At 41.9% G+C, this 21930-nt stretch overlaps 1 protein-coding gene across 5 annotated transcripts in view; it reads left to right on the forward strand.

Annotated features, from left to right (window-relative positions):
* The window catches only part of LOC139461024 (uncharacterized), a 181647-nt gene that overhangs the window by 104342 nt on the left and 55375 nt on the right, over window positions 1–21930 (forward strand). For 4 of the 5 annotated variants that reach the window (XM_071242508.1, XM_071242509.1, XM_071242512.1 and 1 more), the window contains exons 10-11: window positions 16742–16835; window positions 18400–18594. In XM_071242508.1, coding sequence (XP_071098609.1) covers window positions 16742–16835; window positions 18400–18594 — 289 coding nt within the window. The remainder of the gene's footprint in view (window positions 1–16741; window positions 16836–18399; window positions 18595–21930) is intronic. The other variant, XM_071242511.1, reaches the window with a different exon arrangement.

A 21930-nucleotide genomic window follows, 5' to 3' on the forward strand; every position in this document is an offset into this window, starting at 1 on the left:
TGTAGTGTCGTTGGTATGTGTCAGTTCATCATCCATGTATATACATTGTAGTGTCTTCTGTATGTGTCAGTTCATCATCCTTGTATATACATTGTAGTGTCGTTGGTATGTGTCAGTTCATCATCCTTGTATATACATTGTAGTGTCTTCTTTATGTATCAGTTCATCATCCTTGTATATACATTGTAGTGTCGTCTGTATGTATCAGTTCATCATCCTTGTATATACATTGTAATGTCTTCTGTATGTGTCAGTTCATCATCCTTGTATATACATTGTAGTGTCGTTGGTATGTGTCAGTTCATCATCCTTGTATATACATTGTAGTGTCATTGGTATGTGTCAGTTCATCATCCTTGTATATACATTGTAGTGTCGTTGGTATGAGTCAGTTCATCATCCTTGTATATACATTGTAGTGTCGTTGGTATGTGTCAGTTCATCATCCTTGTATGTACATTGTAGTGTCGTTGGTATGTGTCAGTTCATCATCCTTGTATATACATTGTAGTGGTGTTGGTATGTGTCAGTTCATCATCCTTGTATATACATTGTAGTGGTGTTGGTATGTGTCAGTTCATCATCCTTGTATATACATTGTAGTGTCTTCTGTATGTGTCAGTTCATCATCCTTGTATATACATTGTAGTGTCTTCTTTTTGTATCAGTTCATCATCCTTGTATATACATTGTAGTGTCGTTGGTATGTGTCAGTTCATCATCCTTGTATGTACATTGTAGTGTCGTTGGTATGTGTCAGTTCATCATCCTTGTATATACATTGTAGTGGTGTTGGTATGTGTCAGTTCATCATCCTTGTATATACATTGTAGTGGTGTTGGTATGTGTCAGTTCATCATCCTTGTATATACATTGTAGTGTCTTCTGTATGTGTCAGTTCATCATCCTTGTATATACATTGTAGTGTCTTCTTTTTGTATCAGTTCATCATCCTTGTATATACATTGTAGTGTCGTTGTTATGTGTCAGTTCATCATCCTTGTATGTACATTGTAGTGTCGTTGTTATGTGTCAGTTCATCATCCTTGTATATACATTGTAGTGTCGTTGTTATGTGTCAGTTCATCATCCTTGTATATACATTGTAGTGTCGTTGGTATGTGTCAGTTCATCATCCTTGTATATACATTGTAGTGTCGTTGGTATGTGTCAGTTCATCATCCTTGTATGTACATTGTAGTGTCGTTGGTATGTGTCAGTTTATTTATAATGTCCATGAGTAACATCTCACTGAGTGTATCATGTGTATCAGCTTTTTAAACGGTGAAGTTGGCTTGGGTCGATTGTCTTATAGCTAAAATGGATAGAAGGATAGAATTCTCCTAAGGTTATCAGGCAAAAAAAGTCCACTGTAAATTCCCTCATGCCTACATGATGGGCCTTTGTCAACCACATTGCCATATGACGTCAGTCATCTTAGATTCTAGACAGTGAAGGGTTTGATAGAGCTTGTCAAAATTTAACTCTATTGTACTAGTGATCAGTGTTTACAAGTGTTGTTATTTCTGTTGTCACACCAGATGACATCAAAAGTAAAGATAAAAATAACATACTTTTTTTATTGAGTGTCATATATATATACTACCATGATTATGGTCTAGAAGCCCTTTGGTGCATGAAATAAGTTCAATTTAGTTCAAATTATTAATCAAAAGGGCTAAAAACTTGCCTAAATCATGCTTCACATGCTCAGGGGAAAACACATTGTTAACTGTCCAGAAAATGGAAGTTGCTACCTACCAACTTCGGGTTTGGCATGGACAGAGCTTACCCCTTTTGCGAGCTGTATTTTCTCTAACAAATGTGTATTATACACTGGAGAATATGGACTTTCGTGGAAACCTGCAGGGTCAGTACAGGTCACTTAAAAAGATAACATGCAGACTGGTATAAGATTGGATGCAGTTGCTTAATACGGCAAATACGGTATGTGTCTTACGCCATTTTCTTCCAATACATACACATATGTGAGAATGTAATGTGGGACCTGCATCTACTGTTGAGGACACTGTAACTATGTAGAGATGTCATGACTTGACTACAGTGTATTTACTACACCAACAACATGCAGTGTTTTGAGTGAGGATCATGTGTGAAGTGTGGAAGTGGTTCACTCCAGCATTGGCTGCCCACTCCCACAGGCTCACGGATGTCAGATGCTGGAGTATTGATCACTGCTAATTTCAGCTCTCTTCCATGAATGTTAAACAGTGCCTGCCAAGTTGTGCTGGAATTCATTCAAGTCTAACTCCCAATCAATATGGTCACTGAGAATGAATCAGCACCAGGAGATACCATAGCCTGACTTCCAAGATATCTACTCTTAGTCAGCCAATCAGAGCCACCGATACAAACCAGCGTATATATGATGTTATAATACTGATGACACAGAGGTGTTTCATGCTTTGGAAGCCACCTACAAGTGTGTAAATCTTGTGCACCAGGTGCTTATAGTTGCTGGCAGTGACATGAAGATTGAAAAGGCCCAGGTGAGAGGGGTTCCTGCTTTGCATCCAGTCTTTAGCACACTGATAGGGCTTGCCTTTATCAGTTGAGCATGTGGGAGGATGGGTTGTAGTAGAGTGAGGGTAGATGTGTTCCTGTCATCTATCAGGCTACAGCCACCCTGGCTGTGGGACCAAACGAGTTTGGGTAGTCTGTTGCCATTCTCTCCACAGATAACACCATGCACTATTCATGTCTGAGACCCAATAGCTTTGTGTTTTCTTCAACAAACAATGGTTTGATGTATGTGCATGTCAACAAACTGTTACAAATACTGTCTGCAGCTTGAATTTGAAACTGTTGAAAGGCAGACAACTGCACCAAAAGACAGAGTTTCAACTCATGCAGTCACTGGAGCAAGTTTAGTCTGACATGTATTCCTCCATTGCCCTGAATACGAACTGCACCACATGGGCCATTCCCTTCATGACTGAGCTGAATGCAGATAGTGTGCCAACCATTCAACCCTGTATCAGTTCAAAAGTGACACTTGGTTACTTGTAACTTACGACAACGATAAATCATAAGAGTACAAGGAACATGCTAAGCTAATCATGCTTTCTGTGTATACCCTGAGGCAAGACAATTGTTACCTGTTTGTGTGGGTGGAGGTAGCTCCTTGACAGTCTTTCTGTGTATCCCACTGAAGCAAGACAATTGTTACCTGTTTGTGTGAGTGGAGGTTGCTCCTTGACAGTCTTTCTGTGTATCCCACTGAAGCAAGACAATTGTTACCTGTTTGTGTGAGTGGAGGTAGCTCCTTGACAGTCTTTCTGTGTATCCCACTGAAGCAAGACAATTGTTACCTGTTTGTGTGAGTGGAGGTTGCTCCTTGACGGTCTTTCTGTGTATCCCACAGAGGCAAGACAATTGTTACCTGTTTGTGTGAGTGGAGGTAGCTCCTTGACGGTCTTTCTGTGTATCCCCTGAGGCAAGACAATTGTTACCTGTTTGTGTGAGTGGAGGTAGCTCCTTGACGGTCTTTCTGTGTATCCCCTGAAGCAAGACAATTGTTACCTGTTTGTGTGAGTGGAGGTAGCTCCTTGACAGTCTTTCTGTGTATCCCACTGAAGCAAGACAATTGTTACCTGTTTGTGTGAGTGGAGGTAGCTCCTTCACAGTCTTTCTGTGTATCCCACTGAAGCAAGACAATTGTTACCTGTTTGTGTGAGTGGAGGTAGCTCCTTGACGGTCTTTCTGTGTATCCCACTGAAGCAAGACAATTGTTACCTGTTTATGTGAGTGGAGGTTGCTCCTTGACAGTCTTTCTGTGTATCCCACTGAAGCAAGACAATTGTTACCTGTTTGTGTGAGTGGAGGTAGCTCCTTGACGGTCTTTCTGTGTATCCCCTGAGGCAAGACAATTGTTACCTGTTTGTGTGAGTGGAGGTAGCTCCTTGACAGTCTTTCTGTGTATCCCACAGAGGCAAGACAATTGTTACCTGTTTGTGTGAGTGGAGGTAGCTCCTTGACGGTCTTTCTGTGTATCCCACTGAAGCAAGACAATTGTTACCTGTTTGTGTGAGTGGAGGTTGCTCCTTGACAGTCTTTCTGTGTATCCCACAGAGGCAAGACAATTGTTACCTGTTTGTGTGAGTGGAGGTAGCTCCTTGACAGTCTTTCTGTGTATCCCCTGAGGCAAGACAATTGTTACCTGTTTGTGTGAGTGGAGGTAGCTCCTTGACAGTCTTTCTGTGTATCCCACTGAAGCAAGACAATTGTTACCTGTTTGTGTGAGTGGAGGTAGCTCCTTCACAGTCTTTCTGTGTATCCCACTGAAGCAAGACAATTGTTACCTGTTTGTGTGAGTGGAGGTAGCTCCTTGACAGTCTTTCTGTGTATCCCACTGAAGCAAGACAATTGTTACCTGTTTGTGTGAGTGGGGATAGCTCCTTGACGGTCTTTCTGTGTATCCCATTGAGGCAAGACAATTGTTACCTGTTTGTGTGAGTGGAGGTAGCTCCTTGACGGTCTTTCTGTGTATCCCACTGAGGCAAGACAATTGTTACCTGTTTGTGTGAGTGGAGGTAGCTCCTTGACAGTCTTTCTGTGTATCCCACTGAAGCAAGACAATTGTTACCTGTTTGTGTGAGTGGAGGTAGCTCCTTGACAGTCTTTCTGTGTATCCCACTGAAGCAAGACAATTGTTACCTGTTTGTGTGAGTGGAGATAGCTCCTTGACGGTCTTTCTGTGTATCCCATTGAAGCAAGACAATTGTTACCTGTTTGTGTGAGTGGAGGTAGCTCCTTGACGGTCTTTCTGTGTATCCCCTGAGGCAAGACAATTGTTACCTGTTTGTGTGAGTGGAGGTAGCTCCTTGACAGTCTTTCTGTGTATCCCACTGAGGCAAGACAATTGTTACCTGTTTGTGTGAGTGAAGGAAGCTTCTTGCCCTTTCCTTTGCCATTAGGATTGTTTCTGTTGTGTGTGTTGACAACAGTGTCACGGGCACGAGTTACATTCTCATGGATGGCAGTAATGATGATAGAGATATCTAACTACTTAGAAATTTGACTGTGGAATAGGACTTATGGTAATCAGTATTTCATTTATCAGTATTGACAACGAAATACACAGTTATTTGGCCGGATTACATTTACTTTGCAGAAATAACCATTCCATGTAAACTAGTAACGTATTGGTCTGTAATATTTGTCACTTGTAATCTTCCGAATGGGCTTGAAAAGTAGTTTTTCATGAGCGAAGTAGTTTTAGATTCCCGAACAAACCTCCATGGTTTACACTTATAAATCTTTATACTAAGGCAAATTGAAATCAGTACATGGTACTTTGGTAAAGTATCTGTTTGTTATCTTGCGTGTATCTTCAAAAATGTGGCATGTTTTCAAAATTTCAGTAATTTTGCGAGTGATGCATTTGTTTGGTTGTCAGATTCATATTTGTTTATATTTTCTTAACAAATTCTCTTTTCCACTCTATATATTATGTCAGTAGTTAGATAGTTGCAGATAAACAAATCTGTGTGGCGGTTAGAAAGAGAATGAGTTGGCTGGGGAAATCATGTGGTCAGCATATGTTGGTCAACCGGCATGAAAATTGTGCATGACCTAGATTGTTGGGAGGTGGCCATGGTGAGGCTAGGTGTGTTTGGGGTGTGTGTTATTTTAGAAGCTGGAAACTTTTTTTTAAGCACGTTTCCACTTAGGAACAAAGAAGAATAAAAATGCATAGTGTGAGATAGGATATTTATAGTATATAAATATACAATTTATTGTAAGCTTTACATTTTTTTTAAGAGGAACGTATGAAAATGTCACTTCATCAGAGATAATTCTTACGAAACTTCTACCTCTATTACATATCTGCAATAAATCCTGTATTTTGGCTTCAATCACACAAACTAAAATTTTCAGATTTTCAACAGGCGTCCTCTTCACTGTCAATTACATACAATTACCGTATACTCTTGAGTATAGTGCGCACTTTTTTTCGAAAAAACACAGCTGTGTAGAAGGGTGTGCGCATTATACACGAATTATGAGTTTGGATGTTTTTTTCCTCCATGGAAAGACATTACCGTGAGCACGAAACACCAGAAATACCATGTCAACAAATCCATACTGAAGTACGCAAAATAATCATGTAATTACACTGTCTGGCTATAAAAAGTGTTCTTTGTATATCTGGACTTATGTTTGTAACTTATTTCATTAATTTTATTCAAAATTCCTTATAATATTGTTTTTATTAATTTCGGCGAAATCGTGTTTGAAGCGATCGGAAGATCGCACAACTCACCGTTATTAACAGCAACCATGGTCAGAATACCGCTATTGACGCCTTGAAACGAACTTTAGTTGACAGAGAATGGATACATATATCATAAATGCCATACTTTGATTCGTTAAAAGTCATATTTGTTTTTGTTTGACGATTCTATGTCAAAATATAATTCTCGCGATCATGCGCCCATGAGCCTTGACGGTGACTGGTCAGACTGGTTCCATGTAAATAATAATACCCGGCAATAGCGATCAGCTGCTTTGCTTAGGGTTATTATTATTTTAAATATGTTTAGTAAAGGCTGTATATAATTAAGAAAATAATGGAATATATTATTCCTGATAAAAAAAATAGTTTCAGATACAATTGTTGCCGATCCTTGCATTAAAAATCCTATAAAGTTATATCATTGGGTGTGTCTTGACCGAATCACCGGTCGATTCCAAGAAAACATGTGTACAGCTGATTGCTGTTTCGGCTTAGTTTACGAGAAAATACACAAGGTAATCTTAATCCCTAGATATAAAACAATGCCTAGCAGAACAATAAATACCATTTAAACGGTAAATAAACATGTCTGGTGATTTTTTATCTCAAATTTCGAATTTGTACTGACGAAGTTTCACAGCACCCGTGCTGCTGAAAGAGACTACACGCATGTGAGTATAACTGATGTTGGGTTTTGTGGGGTCGCCATGCAATCTCCCATCACCCCCGGGTGTAAGAAGTGTGGTCGATTTATGATCAGGGGAGAACCTCATGTAAATTGCAGAGGGAAGACCTACACATCGGAGAAGAGATGTGAGCAATACTCCCACACATCCGAAGAGGTATTCTCCAAGATGTCAGAGGCCGCGACTAAGGCTAAGATGAGAGAAGCGCCAAAGAAATAAGTAAATAAAATCATCACTGAAAAGTCAGTTTCCACTTCCAGCACCTCCCTCTCGGGCGACCCTATCATCCCCTGCTCTCTGAGGCTCATCCAACAACTTCTGAGAGAACAGCAGGAGATGATGAAGGACATGCTTGATGAAGACTACCAGATCTTCATCCACGGCCGTGGGGCAGCCTACACAAGAACTTCAAGATGAGCCGCACGGCCATCCCACAGACCACGGCTAGGCCATGGGCCACAGAGTGGATTCCAGTTACTAACCCATGGACCAGCTACCCATGGCTACCTAGCCTACCAACCACGGCTTACCGCTTGAATGTCCAACAGGACCCAAGCCAGCCACACAAGAAGTTTGTGACGCTGCAACCAATATGAGCAACCACAACTTTAAACGGCCAGCTCAGTAATGTGATAGACGAAGTCAAGCACGATACAGCCGAGCGTTTCCAGACTTCAACCATAGACCTCACAAGCAACCCTGGGACCATAGATCATCTGCATCCAAACAGCCTTGTGAGAAGATGTTTTTCCCCTCCAGGAAGAATTCGTTCCAACCGAGGCGGAGGTACGACAAGCCACAATCTTCACAGGACTCTTTTCGCCAGCCAAGGGGATATGATTGCTTTGGAAGATCAAGCGGCAGTGGGGAAAGAAAATTCTGACTTCCTAACACCCCCTCCGACCTGGTTATGTCTATGGTTTGCGATTTATGCCTACCGTTTTTCAACATAACACCGACCAGCAAGCCCAGTAGGAGGGCGCCTTCTGTCAAACATCCGAGCCTGAATATACATGCCGTGGGTCGAAGGTTTCACCTAACCGGTGCATTGGTTTGCAGCTGAAGAATGGGCTGTCAGGAAACTACTAAAGAAGTGAGCCTTTTGGGAACTAAAGGGTCCAACAACACCAAAGGTTTTTGCTCCCCAGTCTTTTCAGTCACGAAGGAGAACACAACCGAGATGAGGATGATAATAGATCTAAATATCCTCAACAAGGATATGTGGTGCCGCCTCCAAACTTCCAGATGAAATCCATACGGAAGTTGCGGTCGATGTTGAAAAAGGGAGACTGGCTTATCAGCCTAGATCTTACAGATGCATATCTTCACGTCCCGATACACACATCATCTTGGATATATCTACGCTTCGCAATCAATGGCCAACGTTACGAATTCCAAGTCCTACCATTCAGGATAGCAATAGCACCTTGGCTATTCACCAGGATTACAGCGCCAGTCATTATGTTCGCCCATCTCTAGGTAGTTCGAATCCATGGTTATCTGGATGACGTCTTAGTGGCAGACCAAGGGAAAGGTCATGCCAAGTTAGCAGCTGCAGAATTGGCCTTCAGGAAACTACTAAATTAGCAAGCCATTCGGGAACTAAAAGAGTCCAACAACACCAAAGGTTTTTAGTCCTGAAAAAGAACACAACCAAGATGAGGATGATAATAGATCTAAAGATCCACAACAACAGATATCTGGTGCCGCCTCTGTACGGAAGTTGTGGTCGATGTGAAGAGTGAATGAGTGAGTTTAGTTTAACGCCGCTTTTAACAGTATTCCAGTTATATCGCGGTGTGTCAGCTTAATGTGTGAGGAAAGCCCGAAGTGATGCAGGTCTCAGACATTTACCACTTCGGTGAAACCCACGAGCACGGGTATGGTACTGACAAACCTAGAAACATAATCCGGGCGAACTAGGATTCGAACCCACAATCATAGGTCTCTGGCGTGCCCAAGGGATGCAACTCTGCACAGCGATCGACGTTGAAGAAAGGAGACTGGCTTATCAGCTTAGATCTTACAGATGCGTATCTTCACGTCCCGATACACCCATCATCTCGGAGATATCTATGCTTCGAAATCAATGGCCGACACTACGAATTCCAAGTCCTACCATTCGGGACAGCAATAGTGCCTTGGCTATTCACCAGGGCCTAGATTTTCGAAATGATCTTAGCGAAGATAAATCTTAACTTACGTTCAAAGATAAGATATCTTAAGTTTAAGATAACATAGATTTTCAAAACTATCGTAAACCTGTCTCAGATCGTACAGAGCTATGATATTTATTCTAACTCTGACAGAGAACTCATTTGTATTTGAGATTGAAAAAGCGGGGTGTTTCCCAGTGACGTCACGGTGATTTCCCTGTCGCTAGCAATAACAACACGGAGAAGTGACACAGAATTTATGATCACATTGTCAGGTCGCACTGTTTAACACGCAAATATTTGAGTGACATTCTGTACAATCCTCTATATGTCCTACATTAACGTTTGTTCTTATGATAAGAGATGACTACCCGGACACAAATAGCTATCGTGTGCCATGCAAAGGCATTTTTCAAACCCAATAAATGTTATAATTAATAAGTGTAGTGTTACCACACTACAGTTATAAGAATTGAAATAATGTGCAAAAAGATACTTCACTATTTTCCCTTCAAATGATCTTCGCGTGAGCGCACAGAACATAGTTTGATTACTACTATGTTTGGCTTGTCTGACAGCATTGCTGAGGATCATTTACTAGTTTATCCGTTGACCCTATCCTTACAATGATTTTATCGTCTGAATGGTCTCAAGTATCTATATTTTTTTAAATTTAAAACAGCTAAAAGTTATTTTAAAATCGTTCCATTGAATGCAAAATTCAAAAAATATTGATGTGAAAATGTCTTTCATATTGATCAGTAAATTTCATTCAATAAATGTTTTCTGCGAAAATATATTAGAAAGAGTTCAAACTTTGCTGCTTTTTATGACATTTCAAACCCAAACAAGCATGGGAACCCATTTTTTATTTGACTTTACAAATCGCCATTCTTAAAAATACGATAAGAAAATCTGTCCGTAACTTTTGCTGTCAAATTTAAAAAAAATTGCTATATGTTATGGAATATATCTATGCCGTTAAACACCTGTTGCAGTTGTTCAACAGACAATATTTGATCACTTGTTATCCAATATTTGTCTTTCAATAACATAGATGGCCTTCTTGTTGTTTTTAAAGGGAAACAAAATACAGTTACTTTTTCTAGAAAAATATTTAATATATTCTTTATACGATTATACTACACAAATATTTGATCACATGGATTTCCTTGTTCAATCAATAAATACACTGCATAGTTAATATTCAACCCGCTCGTCCCACACCATTTCAGATGTAAAACCTGATGACAAACGCTTATGGTTTTGCACCTCATCACACATGTAGATTGATATGATTTTATAATATGCAAAAATATAGACAAAAGCATTGTTGCAAATGCGATCCAGAAAATATAACAGCGGAACTCTGCGCTTTATGGAAACTGTAACATTAGGCAAGGTCTAGCCTGGCGAATACAAAGGGAAACCACCCTCAGTTTAGAGTATGAACTAAGATTAGCTGCCCCTGAGTTATCAATAAGGTCACGGTCATTACTATAACCTACCGACACCTTCCGTTTTTATCCTTCCTAAATTATCAAAAAGGTATGTTGTTTCACACTTCTTCAGCATGGACTCGGATAGAAATGTATTGTAAGCTATCGACTCCATAGTTATGTGGATCTCTGTCAGGATTAAGAACATTTCTGATTTGAAATCTTTGATGCGTTCTTCGTGTTTTCGAAATGTCAATTTGAATCACACAGTTTTACAAAATGAAATGTCAATGTTTGAGCGTAAAGCAGACTATTTGTTTGGCAAAATATCTATAGCAAAGTACGCAGCCATCTTGGAAGAAGATGAAATAAACTTACGAGAGGTATGGGGCTATCTTAGATTTACGACAAACTAAAGATATCATAGGGCTACGATAGTTTCGAAAATTGGCTATGATAGCCTACGATTTCCTTACGATAATTTTGTGCTATGATAGTTTCGAAAATCTAGGCCCAGAATTACAATGCCAGTCATCAAGTTCACCCATCTCCAGTTAGTTTGAATACTTGGTTATCTGGATAACTTCTCAGCAGCAGACCTAGGGAAAAACCAGCTTCATCAGAACATGATATTCTTGGTCCAACTTATGACTTTCCCAGGTTTTCTAGTCAACACAGCCAAGTCAGAGACTACTCCGGTCCAAGACATTATATACATCGGAGCAAGATTCCAGCTAGACAGGGTATATCTATGTCCTCCAGAGGATTCTATCGACAAGACTTTAAAGATGATTCAATCAATCTCAAGTCAACCCAGCAAGTCGCTGAGGTGGTGGATGTCTCTGCTTGGCAACTTAACATCTCTACAGGATATAACTTTGAGAGGAAGGCTAAGGCTACGTCCTCTACAGACATGGGTAAACTCTATACAATCGAAGGGCCTAGAGACCTCCAGTGAAGGAATCACAGAGAATGTGACTGATCCAATGCCAGAACATCATCTTTTCATAGACGCGTCGGATTTGGGATGGGGAGCTCATATGGACAATCCGAAAGTACAGGGATCGTGGAAGACAGAGGGGAAAAACCTTTGTATCAACTGCAGGGAAATGAATGCCATATATTAAGCAATCCTCGGATGGAGAACACAACTTCATCTATCATCAATTCTCTTAGCCAGGAACAACACCACAGTAGTGGCATATATCCAGAAGCAGGGAGGAACCAGATCCAATTCCCTGATGACAGAGACTACACAACTGTTTCCCTTGCAGATTCCTTCAACTAACGGATGGAAGTGAGACATATAGCCGGGAAACTGAACATACTGGGCAACAGGCTCGCACGTTGGGGGAGAATAGTGACAACAGAATGGACATTACATCCACCGATCTTCAGCTGGATAACCAAGATATGGGACATGCCACACATAGATCTATTTGCCACTTGCCAGAACAACCAACTCCCAGTTGATATCAGTCAAGTTCCTGACTCAATAGTTCACCAGATCAAAGCTCTTTCGATGGATTGGACAAATCTATTCATCTACGCATTCCCACCATGGTCTCTCCTAGACAAGGTCATCCACAAGGTGGAGGAGACGGATTGCGTAATAATACTGATAGTCCCAGTATGGCCCTGCAGGACTATTAAAGCTACTAATGGAGGAACCTATATAGTTACTGCTTTGTCGGGATCTGCTATGACGGCTCCAGCATATTTCATGAAATTCTGCCCAGCCTACATCTAACCTTAACCTCTAACCTACATCTTATTTCCTTAAGGTGCAAACATCCGGTTACTCTCAGCTTGCCTCGGATGCTGTGGCAAGAACGTGGCGACCATCATCCCTTTTATATGACAACAGATGGGACAAGTTTGTCCAGTGGAGAAGACGACTAGGGATTATTGATAATGCTGTATCAATCCCTATGATAGCGGACTTCCTTCTTCATCTGCGTCAAGATAATAAATTCAGACAGAAGAAAGAAGGTTACAGATCAACCCTTCATTCTGTACTTCAACATGATTGATTATGTATCAGAAACCATCCCATCCTCAACAGATTAATGAAATCCTTTCTACTTGAAGATATTAGGACCCCTTGCATCTTCCCAAGTGGAATCTATCTGTGGTATTATTGGCACTGTTAACAGAACCTTACGAACCCATGGCAAAGGCTACCTTACGTCAAAAAGCCAAGTAAACATTGTTACTGCGAGCCATGGCTACAGCAGCAAGAGTGGAGTTATATGCCTTGGAATTCTATAACGATAAGATCGCTTCCAGAATTTGTAGCCTAAAACCAAATTACCACAATGGGGCCGTTGGGTCAGCGCAACTGTACAATCCCTGTATTGGGGCCAACAGTGGATCAACCAGACAGGCTCTTGCGTCCCATCAGAGCTCTCAAGTTCTATCTCTTTGGCTACAGACCCACATAGACGCCATGAAGAAGATGAAGGCCACAGTTGCACAAAGCTATACACAGACTCAGAATTCCACACCATGCCCCTGATGCTGCTCAGCTCATGAGTCTCGGGTCATGGACGACATTCTCAGTAGAACAAGTAGTTTCCAGCTGTCAGTGGGCCTCACAAAACACCTTCACCAGCTTTTACTTACGTGCCGTGCATCCGGACCTACAGGGCATGTATTCCCTTGGTCCGGTGGTCGCGGCACAAACAATCGCCCAACAATAGTTTCAGACCGTCTGTCGAAAGGCAGGAGGATCCGACACCAGCAACATCAGAGGGTAAGTACACCCTTGATTACTCTGCTTAATAGGTGTAGGATCGATTAGAAGCACCTTAAATGTCATCTATCACCATTGATCAGAAGTGACGTCATTACCGGAAGCAATAGAGAAACCAGAAGTGACGTCAGCACAGGAAATAGCTGAACAAGGCTGATTATTGACATAGTTTCTGATTTTCAAGTCCTCAAGGGGTTTTCAGTGGAAATTATCTCTGTAGGATGAGAATAGGTACATTATGGTTTCCAGAATAGGATTACTGTCAATTACTCAGGGGGTTACCAGAGGCAGATCCCTGGCTGGGGTCCCTCTAGTATATTCTGACAGATATGTGATAGAGGTATAAGTTTCGTAAGAATTGTCAAACAATAGTTATCATTGTTAATAATTCTAACAATACTACCTCTATTACATACGAATTACTCCCTCCCACCTCCCCAATTCATCTACCTCTAGTAAAAGATGAGGGAAAAAGTTATATGGCCGCTATTGTTACGTCACGGAGTGGGTGCTTACAAGACTGCTAGGCAGCAACTAATTGTATGTAATTGACAGTGAAGAGGAAGTCTGTTAAATTTCCGAAATTTGAGTTAGTGTGATTGAAGCCAATATACAAGATTTATGGCAGATGTGTAATAGAGATAGTAATCTTAGAATTATTAACAATGATAACTATTGTTCGATATTTGACAAAAACATTTGGATATACCTTTTGGTTACATTTGGTTGGGAATGAATGCGTAACTCGGGTACTCTCTTTTCAACTTGTCCATGGAGAGGGGGCTTCCAGCTGTTGCTGGGGAGTAGGACAGATTGAGTCACTCGGGCATTTTCTTTCAAAATGACATGAATTTGGTACTTGTGTAGTTATAAGTGGGGCTCAACACATGTGGTCCACTTTCAGCTTTTGTGTCTTCTTGACCTTTGCACTTTGACTATGGCATCAAATTCTCAAAGAATGTATTTCCTCCCTCTGTAAACACCATGTCCTCTGTGTAAACACCAAGTCCTCAGTGTAAACACCATGTCCTCAGTGTAAACACCATGGCCTCAGTGTAAACACCATGGCCTCAATGTTAACACCATGGCCTCAGTGTAAACACCAAGGCCTCAGTGTAAACACCATGGCCTCAGTGTAAACACCATGGCCTCAGTGTAAAAACCATGGCCTCAGTGTAAACACCATGTCCTCAGTGTAAACACCATGTCCTCAGTGTAGACACCATGGCCTCAGTGTAAACACCATGGCCTCAGTGTAAACACCATGGCCTCAGTGTAAACACCATGTCCTCTGTGTAAACACCATGTCCTCAGTGTAAACACCATGGCCTCAGTGTAAACACCATGTCCTCTGTGTAAACACCATGTCCTCAGTGTAAACACCATGGCCTCTGTGTAAACACCATGGCCTCAGTGTAAACACCATGGCCTCAATGTAAACACCATGTCCTCAGTGTCAACACCATGGCCTCAATGTAAACACCATGTCCTCAGTGTAAACACCATGGCCTCAATGTAAACACCATGGCCTCAGTGTAAACACCATGGCCTCAATGTAAACACCATGTCCTCAGTGTAAAGTGTAAAGAAGGTAACACATGCCAAAGTTTATGGTAGGTAATTTCTCTAAGTGCCACACATGCCCACAACAGGTGTACTGTTTTTGACATTGGTCTCCCAAAGTTACATCAAATAATACTAAAACAAGGGAGATAGTTCTGTTTATCACATAATGGGTAGGTTTCTCAGCAGGATAAAGCCAACGGACAAAAACGATATCCGTTGGGGTCATATGCGGATAGAGATGCAAATATCAAAGGTCAAGTAGGGACTACTTTCACTGTTTATAAACAAACATGGCATCGCCCTCATCATTCGGCAATCGAGTTAGAATTAACCATCTGGAATCTGGATAAACTACAGGGATAATTGCTATCATTATCAAAAGAACAGTCTAATATACTGAAAATCAGTGTCTAACTTTGGAGATATAAATTTCGAAACAATTTTGCGAGGGCACGAGGCCTAGCCAAGCGGGATCATGACTGGTAGACCTCTGCGGCTTGAAACCTTCTCCACAAATTGAAATAGTTGGATTTGGCTGAAACATGTTTGAATTGTTACCTTGTTTCGTTTTGTCGCTCTGTGTACATCTGACTACACTTCTTACGTTATGACAGGACATAACGCCTGTACGTGACCGTGACGTCTCATAGACTAGGGTTAGAGTAGCTTCCCTTTGACAAAGAGCAGTTACTCTAGCGGACAGACCGATGGATTGCCGCGAAAGGCATTTAAAAACTATTGTTGTTTTGCATATATGCTGCTTTGTCACTGTATAAGAAACAGATTTCAGTTGGAACTATATTGGCTACTGTCACTGTCCGACTGACACATCACTTACCCTGTGACGTAATAAATATTAATGCGCGCATTCCAGGAAAACTCACATTGTTTCGGTAATGTTTGTGAGAGAGGGAAAGCGATTTTGAAGCACAGAATTAAAGAATGACATTATATGATAAAGAGGTTATCACGCTTGTGTGTTTGGAGATGGTAAATATCCTGTATTAGGAATAAACACTATGTATTTAGCTCGCCAAGGCTTGGTAAATACAATGTTTATTCCTAATGCAGGATATTTACCATCCCAAAACACACTCGCGTGATAACCCCTATGGACATACAACTTCTTTATTACAATGAAGGTGATCTTTTGGTGGAGATACTAACACCATTATCAAGCAAGGGATGTACAGAAAGATAATATACAGGGGATAATTGATGTTTATGCAAGGTTGAATGATGACAGATTGGTGTTTACATAACAGCCAAGGTTCAAGTATGAAGCCTGATGTAGATACTGGAATAAATAGGCATGATATTAGTAACAATACTCTGATTTGTTTGGAAAAGTTGACATGTGGTGCTGCAGTGTGTGCTGTGACTTTCTGTTGCATTATAGTCATTAAGCCTTTCTAACCTTCACTTTGTTTATGATGCTGCATATACTAAGGTGAGCTACATGGTTGTTGCAGTTCAGAAGGGGCAGTGTTAGTTGACAGCTGGTGTAACATGGTTAAGGCAGTGTTAGTTGACAGCTGGTGTAACATGGTTAAGGCAGTGTTAGTTGACAGCTGGTGTAACATGGTTAAGGCAGTGTTAGTTGACAGCTGGTGTAACATGGTTAAGGCAGTGTTAGTTGACAGCTGGTGTAACATGGTTAAGGCAGTGTTAGTTGACAGCTGGTGTAACATGGTTAAGGCAGTGTTAGTTGACAGCTGGTGTAACATGGTTAAGGCAGTGTTAGTTGACAGCTGGTGTAACATGGTTAAGGCAGTGTTAGTTGACAGCTGGTGTAACATGGTTAAGGCAGTGTTAGTTGACAGCTGGTGTAACATGGTTAAGACAGTGTCTAAGGCAATGTGTTTTACTGCTTGCTGCAGCAGGAGAAGATGAAAGGGGTGGAGCTGAAAGATGAGTGGCAGGATGACGGCTTCCCTGGCATGTTGGCAGAGGGGAGTGGCACACAGGATAAAGGTAACACACCTCATGGCTGATAAAGGTTACATGTGCTAACTGATAAAGGTTACATGTGCTAATTGATAAAGGTTACATATGCTAATTGATAAAGGTTACATGTGCTAATTGATACAGGTTACATATGGTAACTGATAAAGCTTACATATGCTAACTGGTAAAGGTTACATGTGCTAATTGATAAAGGTTACATGTGCTAATTGATAAAGGTTACATGTGCTAATTGATAAAGGTTACATCTGCTTACTGATAAAGGTTACTTGAGCAAACAGATAAATGTTACAAGTGGTAACTGGTAAAGGTTACAAGTACTAATTGATAAAGGTTATATATGGTTACTGATAAAATACACTTTTGCTTACTGATTACAATGTGGTTACTGATAAAGGTTACATGGGCTAACGGATGAAGGTAACATGTAACTGATGAAGGTAACATGTAACTGATAAAGGTAACATGTAACTGATGAAGGTAACATGTAATTGATGAAGGTAACTGATGAAGGTAACATGTAATTGATGAAGGTAACATGTAACTGATGAAGGTAACATGTAGCTGATCGAGGTAACATGTAACTGATCAAGGTAACATGTAACTGATCGAGGTAACATGTAACTGATCAAGGTAACATGATACTGATGAAGGTAACATGGCAACTGATAAGGGTGACATGTAACTGATGAAGGTAACATGATACTGATGAAGGTAACATGGCAACTGATGAAGGTAACATGTAACTGATGAAGGTAACATGTAACTGATGAAGGTAACATGTAACTGTTGAAGGTAACATGTAACTGATGAAGGTAACATGTAACTGATGAAGGTAACATGTAGCTGATTAAGGTAACATGTAACTGATCAAGGTAACATGTAACTGATGAAGGTAACATGGCAACTGATGAAGGTAACATGTAACTGATGAAGGTAACATGTAACTGATGAAGGTAACATGTAACTGATGAAGGTAACATGTAACTGATCAAGGTAACATGTAGCTGATCGAGGTAACATTTAACTGATCAAGGTAACATGATACTGATGAAGGTAACATGGCAACTGATAAGGGTGACATGTTACTGATGAAGGTAACAAGGGAGTTGATAAGGGATATTTATCTGAAAAGACCACATTCCTGCCAGATGTGGTGGACAGTCATGAGTGCATGGACACAAACTGGAGGAACTGCTAATTGTGACTGCTGCCACATACCTGCTGCCAAGAAAATGAATTATAAAAATGTCAAAGGTTATCAATTTTAACTGTATCAAAAACAATAAATCTGTTTTGTGATACTTTATCAGTGAAAAGAACATGTAGACTTTATTTTCATGTAGCAGAGTAATTTCTCATCCTTGAAATTTGTTTTTGAATCTTTCTTTACTACCTATGCATTTCTCTTTGTGGAGAGTACCAGGTCTATATTCTCTTGCTCTGATGTTTTCCATTTGAGTACACTGGCTGGGTACAAGAAAGGAAAACAACCAGAGCCTGCTTCCATTGCGGAATGCGATGGCCCAAGATGATTTGAAGTAATGTATGGTATCCTCATCCTGTCCCACAGCACGGCCACGAACACTAGAGGCCTCTGAAGGCGGACGTGCCAAAAAGAAAATATTGCCAGACATCAACTTGCTCAGCGATGAAGATGCTAGTGAAGGGGATGTATTGCAGGATATTGATGATCTTGAGACCCCCCATGACCTTGACACACCAGATGATCTTGAAGATGGTGATCTGGGTGAACTAGAATGGGAAAGTAAGTGTACTGAATGTTTGGTCACATTTACCAAGTATTGATTGGTACACCCAGTAGGGCTGCCATCACAGTAGCTGACAGTCACACCCAGTAGGGCTGCCATCACAGTAGCTGATACTCACACCCAGTAGGGCTGCCATCACAGTACTTGATACTAGGGCTGCAACGATACACGAAGGTCACGATACGAAACGCATCTCAATATTCTGGTCACGATACGATACGTATCTCGATACGCAATGCTAAAAAACAAGACTTAAAGCATGTCAAGATTAAACCTTTCATGATTTTGGAACAGTCAAAATTGTTTTATTATAACAAGACTACTGAAGTTGTTCAACTTTCCTTCAAAACAATTCAAAGTTCAAACACCAGAAAATAATTATTGTACTCAAACAGTGATACAACTTCAAAGAATTTTGATGCAATGGTCGAAGAAATTGTATCTGAAATTATTGTTTTATCAGGAATAATTCATTCCAATATCGTGTTACCTTAGTTGCAGCTTTTACTATACATATATTTATAATTATAAGAACCACAAGTGTAGCATACTGGTGATTGCTGTTGCAGGATATTTTTACGTATGGAACAATTTGACCAGTCACCCTAGGGACTTCCCGTGCTACATGTATTTTGATTGCGATGTTGACATATATTAGCCAAATTGCCACAAATATATGACTTTTAACGAGTCAAAGTATGGCATTTTTGATATATGTATCCATTCTCTAGCAACTAAAGTTTGTTTCAATGCGTCAAAAGCATTAATCTGACCGTCGTTGCTGTATCTCTTCACACACGATTTCACATAACTTAATGAAAACAATATTAAATGAAATTTTGAATAAGATTAATGATTTATATATCAGCCATACGTTAGCGCGCGCTATAACCAAGTTAGCGGTTTATTGAGATTTGCGTTCCGTATTGGGGCGTATCGATAAATGGGCCCACGTTTATCGTATATCGTATCGTGGGTCAAGTATCGCGATGCATCGGAATATCGGTGTATCGTTTCACCCTTACTTGATACTCACATCCAGGAGGGCTGCCATCACAGTACTTGACAGTTACGTCCAGTAGGGCTGCCCTCACAGTAGCTGATACTCACACCCAGTAGGGCTGACATCACAGTAGCTGATACTCACACCCAGTAGGGCTGTCATCAGAGTAGCTGATACTCACACCCAGTAGGGCTGCCATCACAGTACATGACAGTCACACCCAGTAGGGCTGCCATCACAGTAGCTGATACTCACACCCAGTAGGGCTGCCATCTCAGTAGCTGATACTCACACCCAGTAGGGCTGCCATCACAGTACATGACAGTCACACCCAGTAGGGCTGCCATCACAGTAGCTGATACTCACACCAAGTGGGGCTGCCATCACAGTACATGACAGTCACACCCAGTAGGGCTGACATCACAGTAGCTGATACTCACACCCAGTAGGGCTGCCCTCACAGTAGCTGATACTCACACCCAGTAGGGCTGTCATCAGAGTAGCTGATACTCACACCAAGTGGGGCTGCCATCACAGTAGCTGATACTCACACCCAGTAGGGCTGCCATCACGGTAGCTGATACTCACACCCAGTATGGCTGCCATAACAGTACATGACAGTCACACCAAGTAGGGCTGCCATCACAGTAGCTGATGCTCACACCCAGTAGGGCTGCCATCACAGTACATGACAGTCACACCAGTATGGCTGCCATCACAGTAGCTGATAGTCACACCCAGTAGGGCTGCCATCACAGTACATGACAGTCACACCCAGTATGGCTGCCATCACAGTAGCTGATACTCACACCCAGTAGGGCTGCCATCACAGTAGCTGATACTCACACCCAGAAGGGCTGCCATCACAGTAGCTGATACTCACACCCAGTAGGGCTGCCATCACAGTAGCTGATAGTCACACCAAGAAGGGCTGCCATCACAGTAGCTAACAGTCACACCCAGTAGGGCTGCTATCACAGTAGGTGATACTCACACCCAGTAGGGCTGCCATCACAGTAGCTGATACTCACACCCAGAAGGGCTGCTATCACAGTAGCTGACAGTCACACCCAGTAGGGCTGCCATCACAGTAGCTGACAGTCACACCCAGAAGGGCTGCCATCACAGTAGGTGATACACACACCCAGTAGGGCTGCCATCACAGTAGCTGATACTCACACCCAGTAGGGCTGCCATCACAGTAGGAGATACTCACACCCAGTAGGGCTGTCATCACAGTAGGTGATACTCACAACCAGAAGGGCTGCCATCACAGTAGCTGATAGTCACACCCAGTATGGCTGCCATCACAGTAGCTGATACTCACACCCAGAAGGGCTGCCATCACAGTAGCTGATACTCACACCCAGTAGGGCTGCCATCACAGTAGCTGATACTCACACCCAGAAGGGCTGCCATCACAGTAGCTGATGCTCACACCCAGTAGGGCTGCCATCACAGTAGCTGATACTCACACCCAGTAGGGCTGCCATCATAGTAGGTGATACTCACACCCAGTAGGGCTGCCATCATAGTAGCTGATACTCACACCCAGTAGGGCTGCCATCACAGTAGCTGATAGTCACACCCAGAAGGGCTGCTATCACATTACATGAAAGTCACACCCAGTAGGGCTGCCATCACAGTAGCTGATACTCACACCCAGAAGGGCTGCCATCACAGTAGCTGATAGTCACACCCAGTAGGGCTGCCATCACAGTAGCTGATACTCACACCCAGAAGGGCTGCCATCACAGTAGCTGATAGTCACACCCAGAAGGGCTGCCATCACAGTAGCTGATACTCACACCCAGTAGGGCTGCCATCATAGTAGCTGATACTCACACCCAGTAGGGCTGCCATCACAGTAGCTGATACTCACACCCAGTAGGGCTGTCATCACAGTAGGTGATACTCACACCCAGTAGGGCTGCCATCACAGTAGGAGATACTCACACCCAGTAGGGCTGCCATCACAGTAGCTGATACTCACACCCAGTAGGGCTGTCATCACAGTAGGTGATACTCACACCCAGTAGGGCTGCCATCACAGTAGCTGATACTCACACCCAGTAGGGCTGCCATCACAGTAGCTGACAGTCACACCCAGTAGGGCTGCCATCACAGTAGCTGATACTCACACCCAGTAGGGCTGTCATCACAGTAGGTGATACTCACACCCAGTAGGGCTGCCATCACAGTAGGTGATACTCACACCCAGTAGGGCTGCCATCACAGTAGCTGACAGTCACACCCAGTAGGGCTGCCATCACAGTAGCTGATACTCACACCCAGTAGGGCTGTCATCACAGTAGGTGATACTCACACC

This window comes from Haliotis cracherodii, unplaced genomic scaffold (genome assembly GCF_022045235.1).
Source record: "Haliotis cracherodii isolate W230 unplaced genomic scaffold, xgHalCrac1.p SCAF_14, whole genome shotgun sequence".
Taxonomy (NCBI): domain Eukaryota; kingdom Metazoa; phylum Mollusca; class Gastropoda; order Lepetellida; family Haliotidae; genus Haliotis; species Haliotis cracherodii.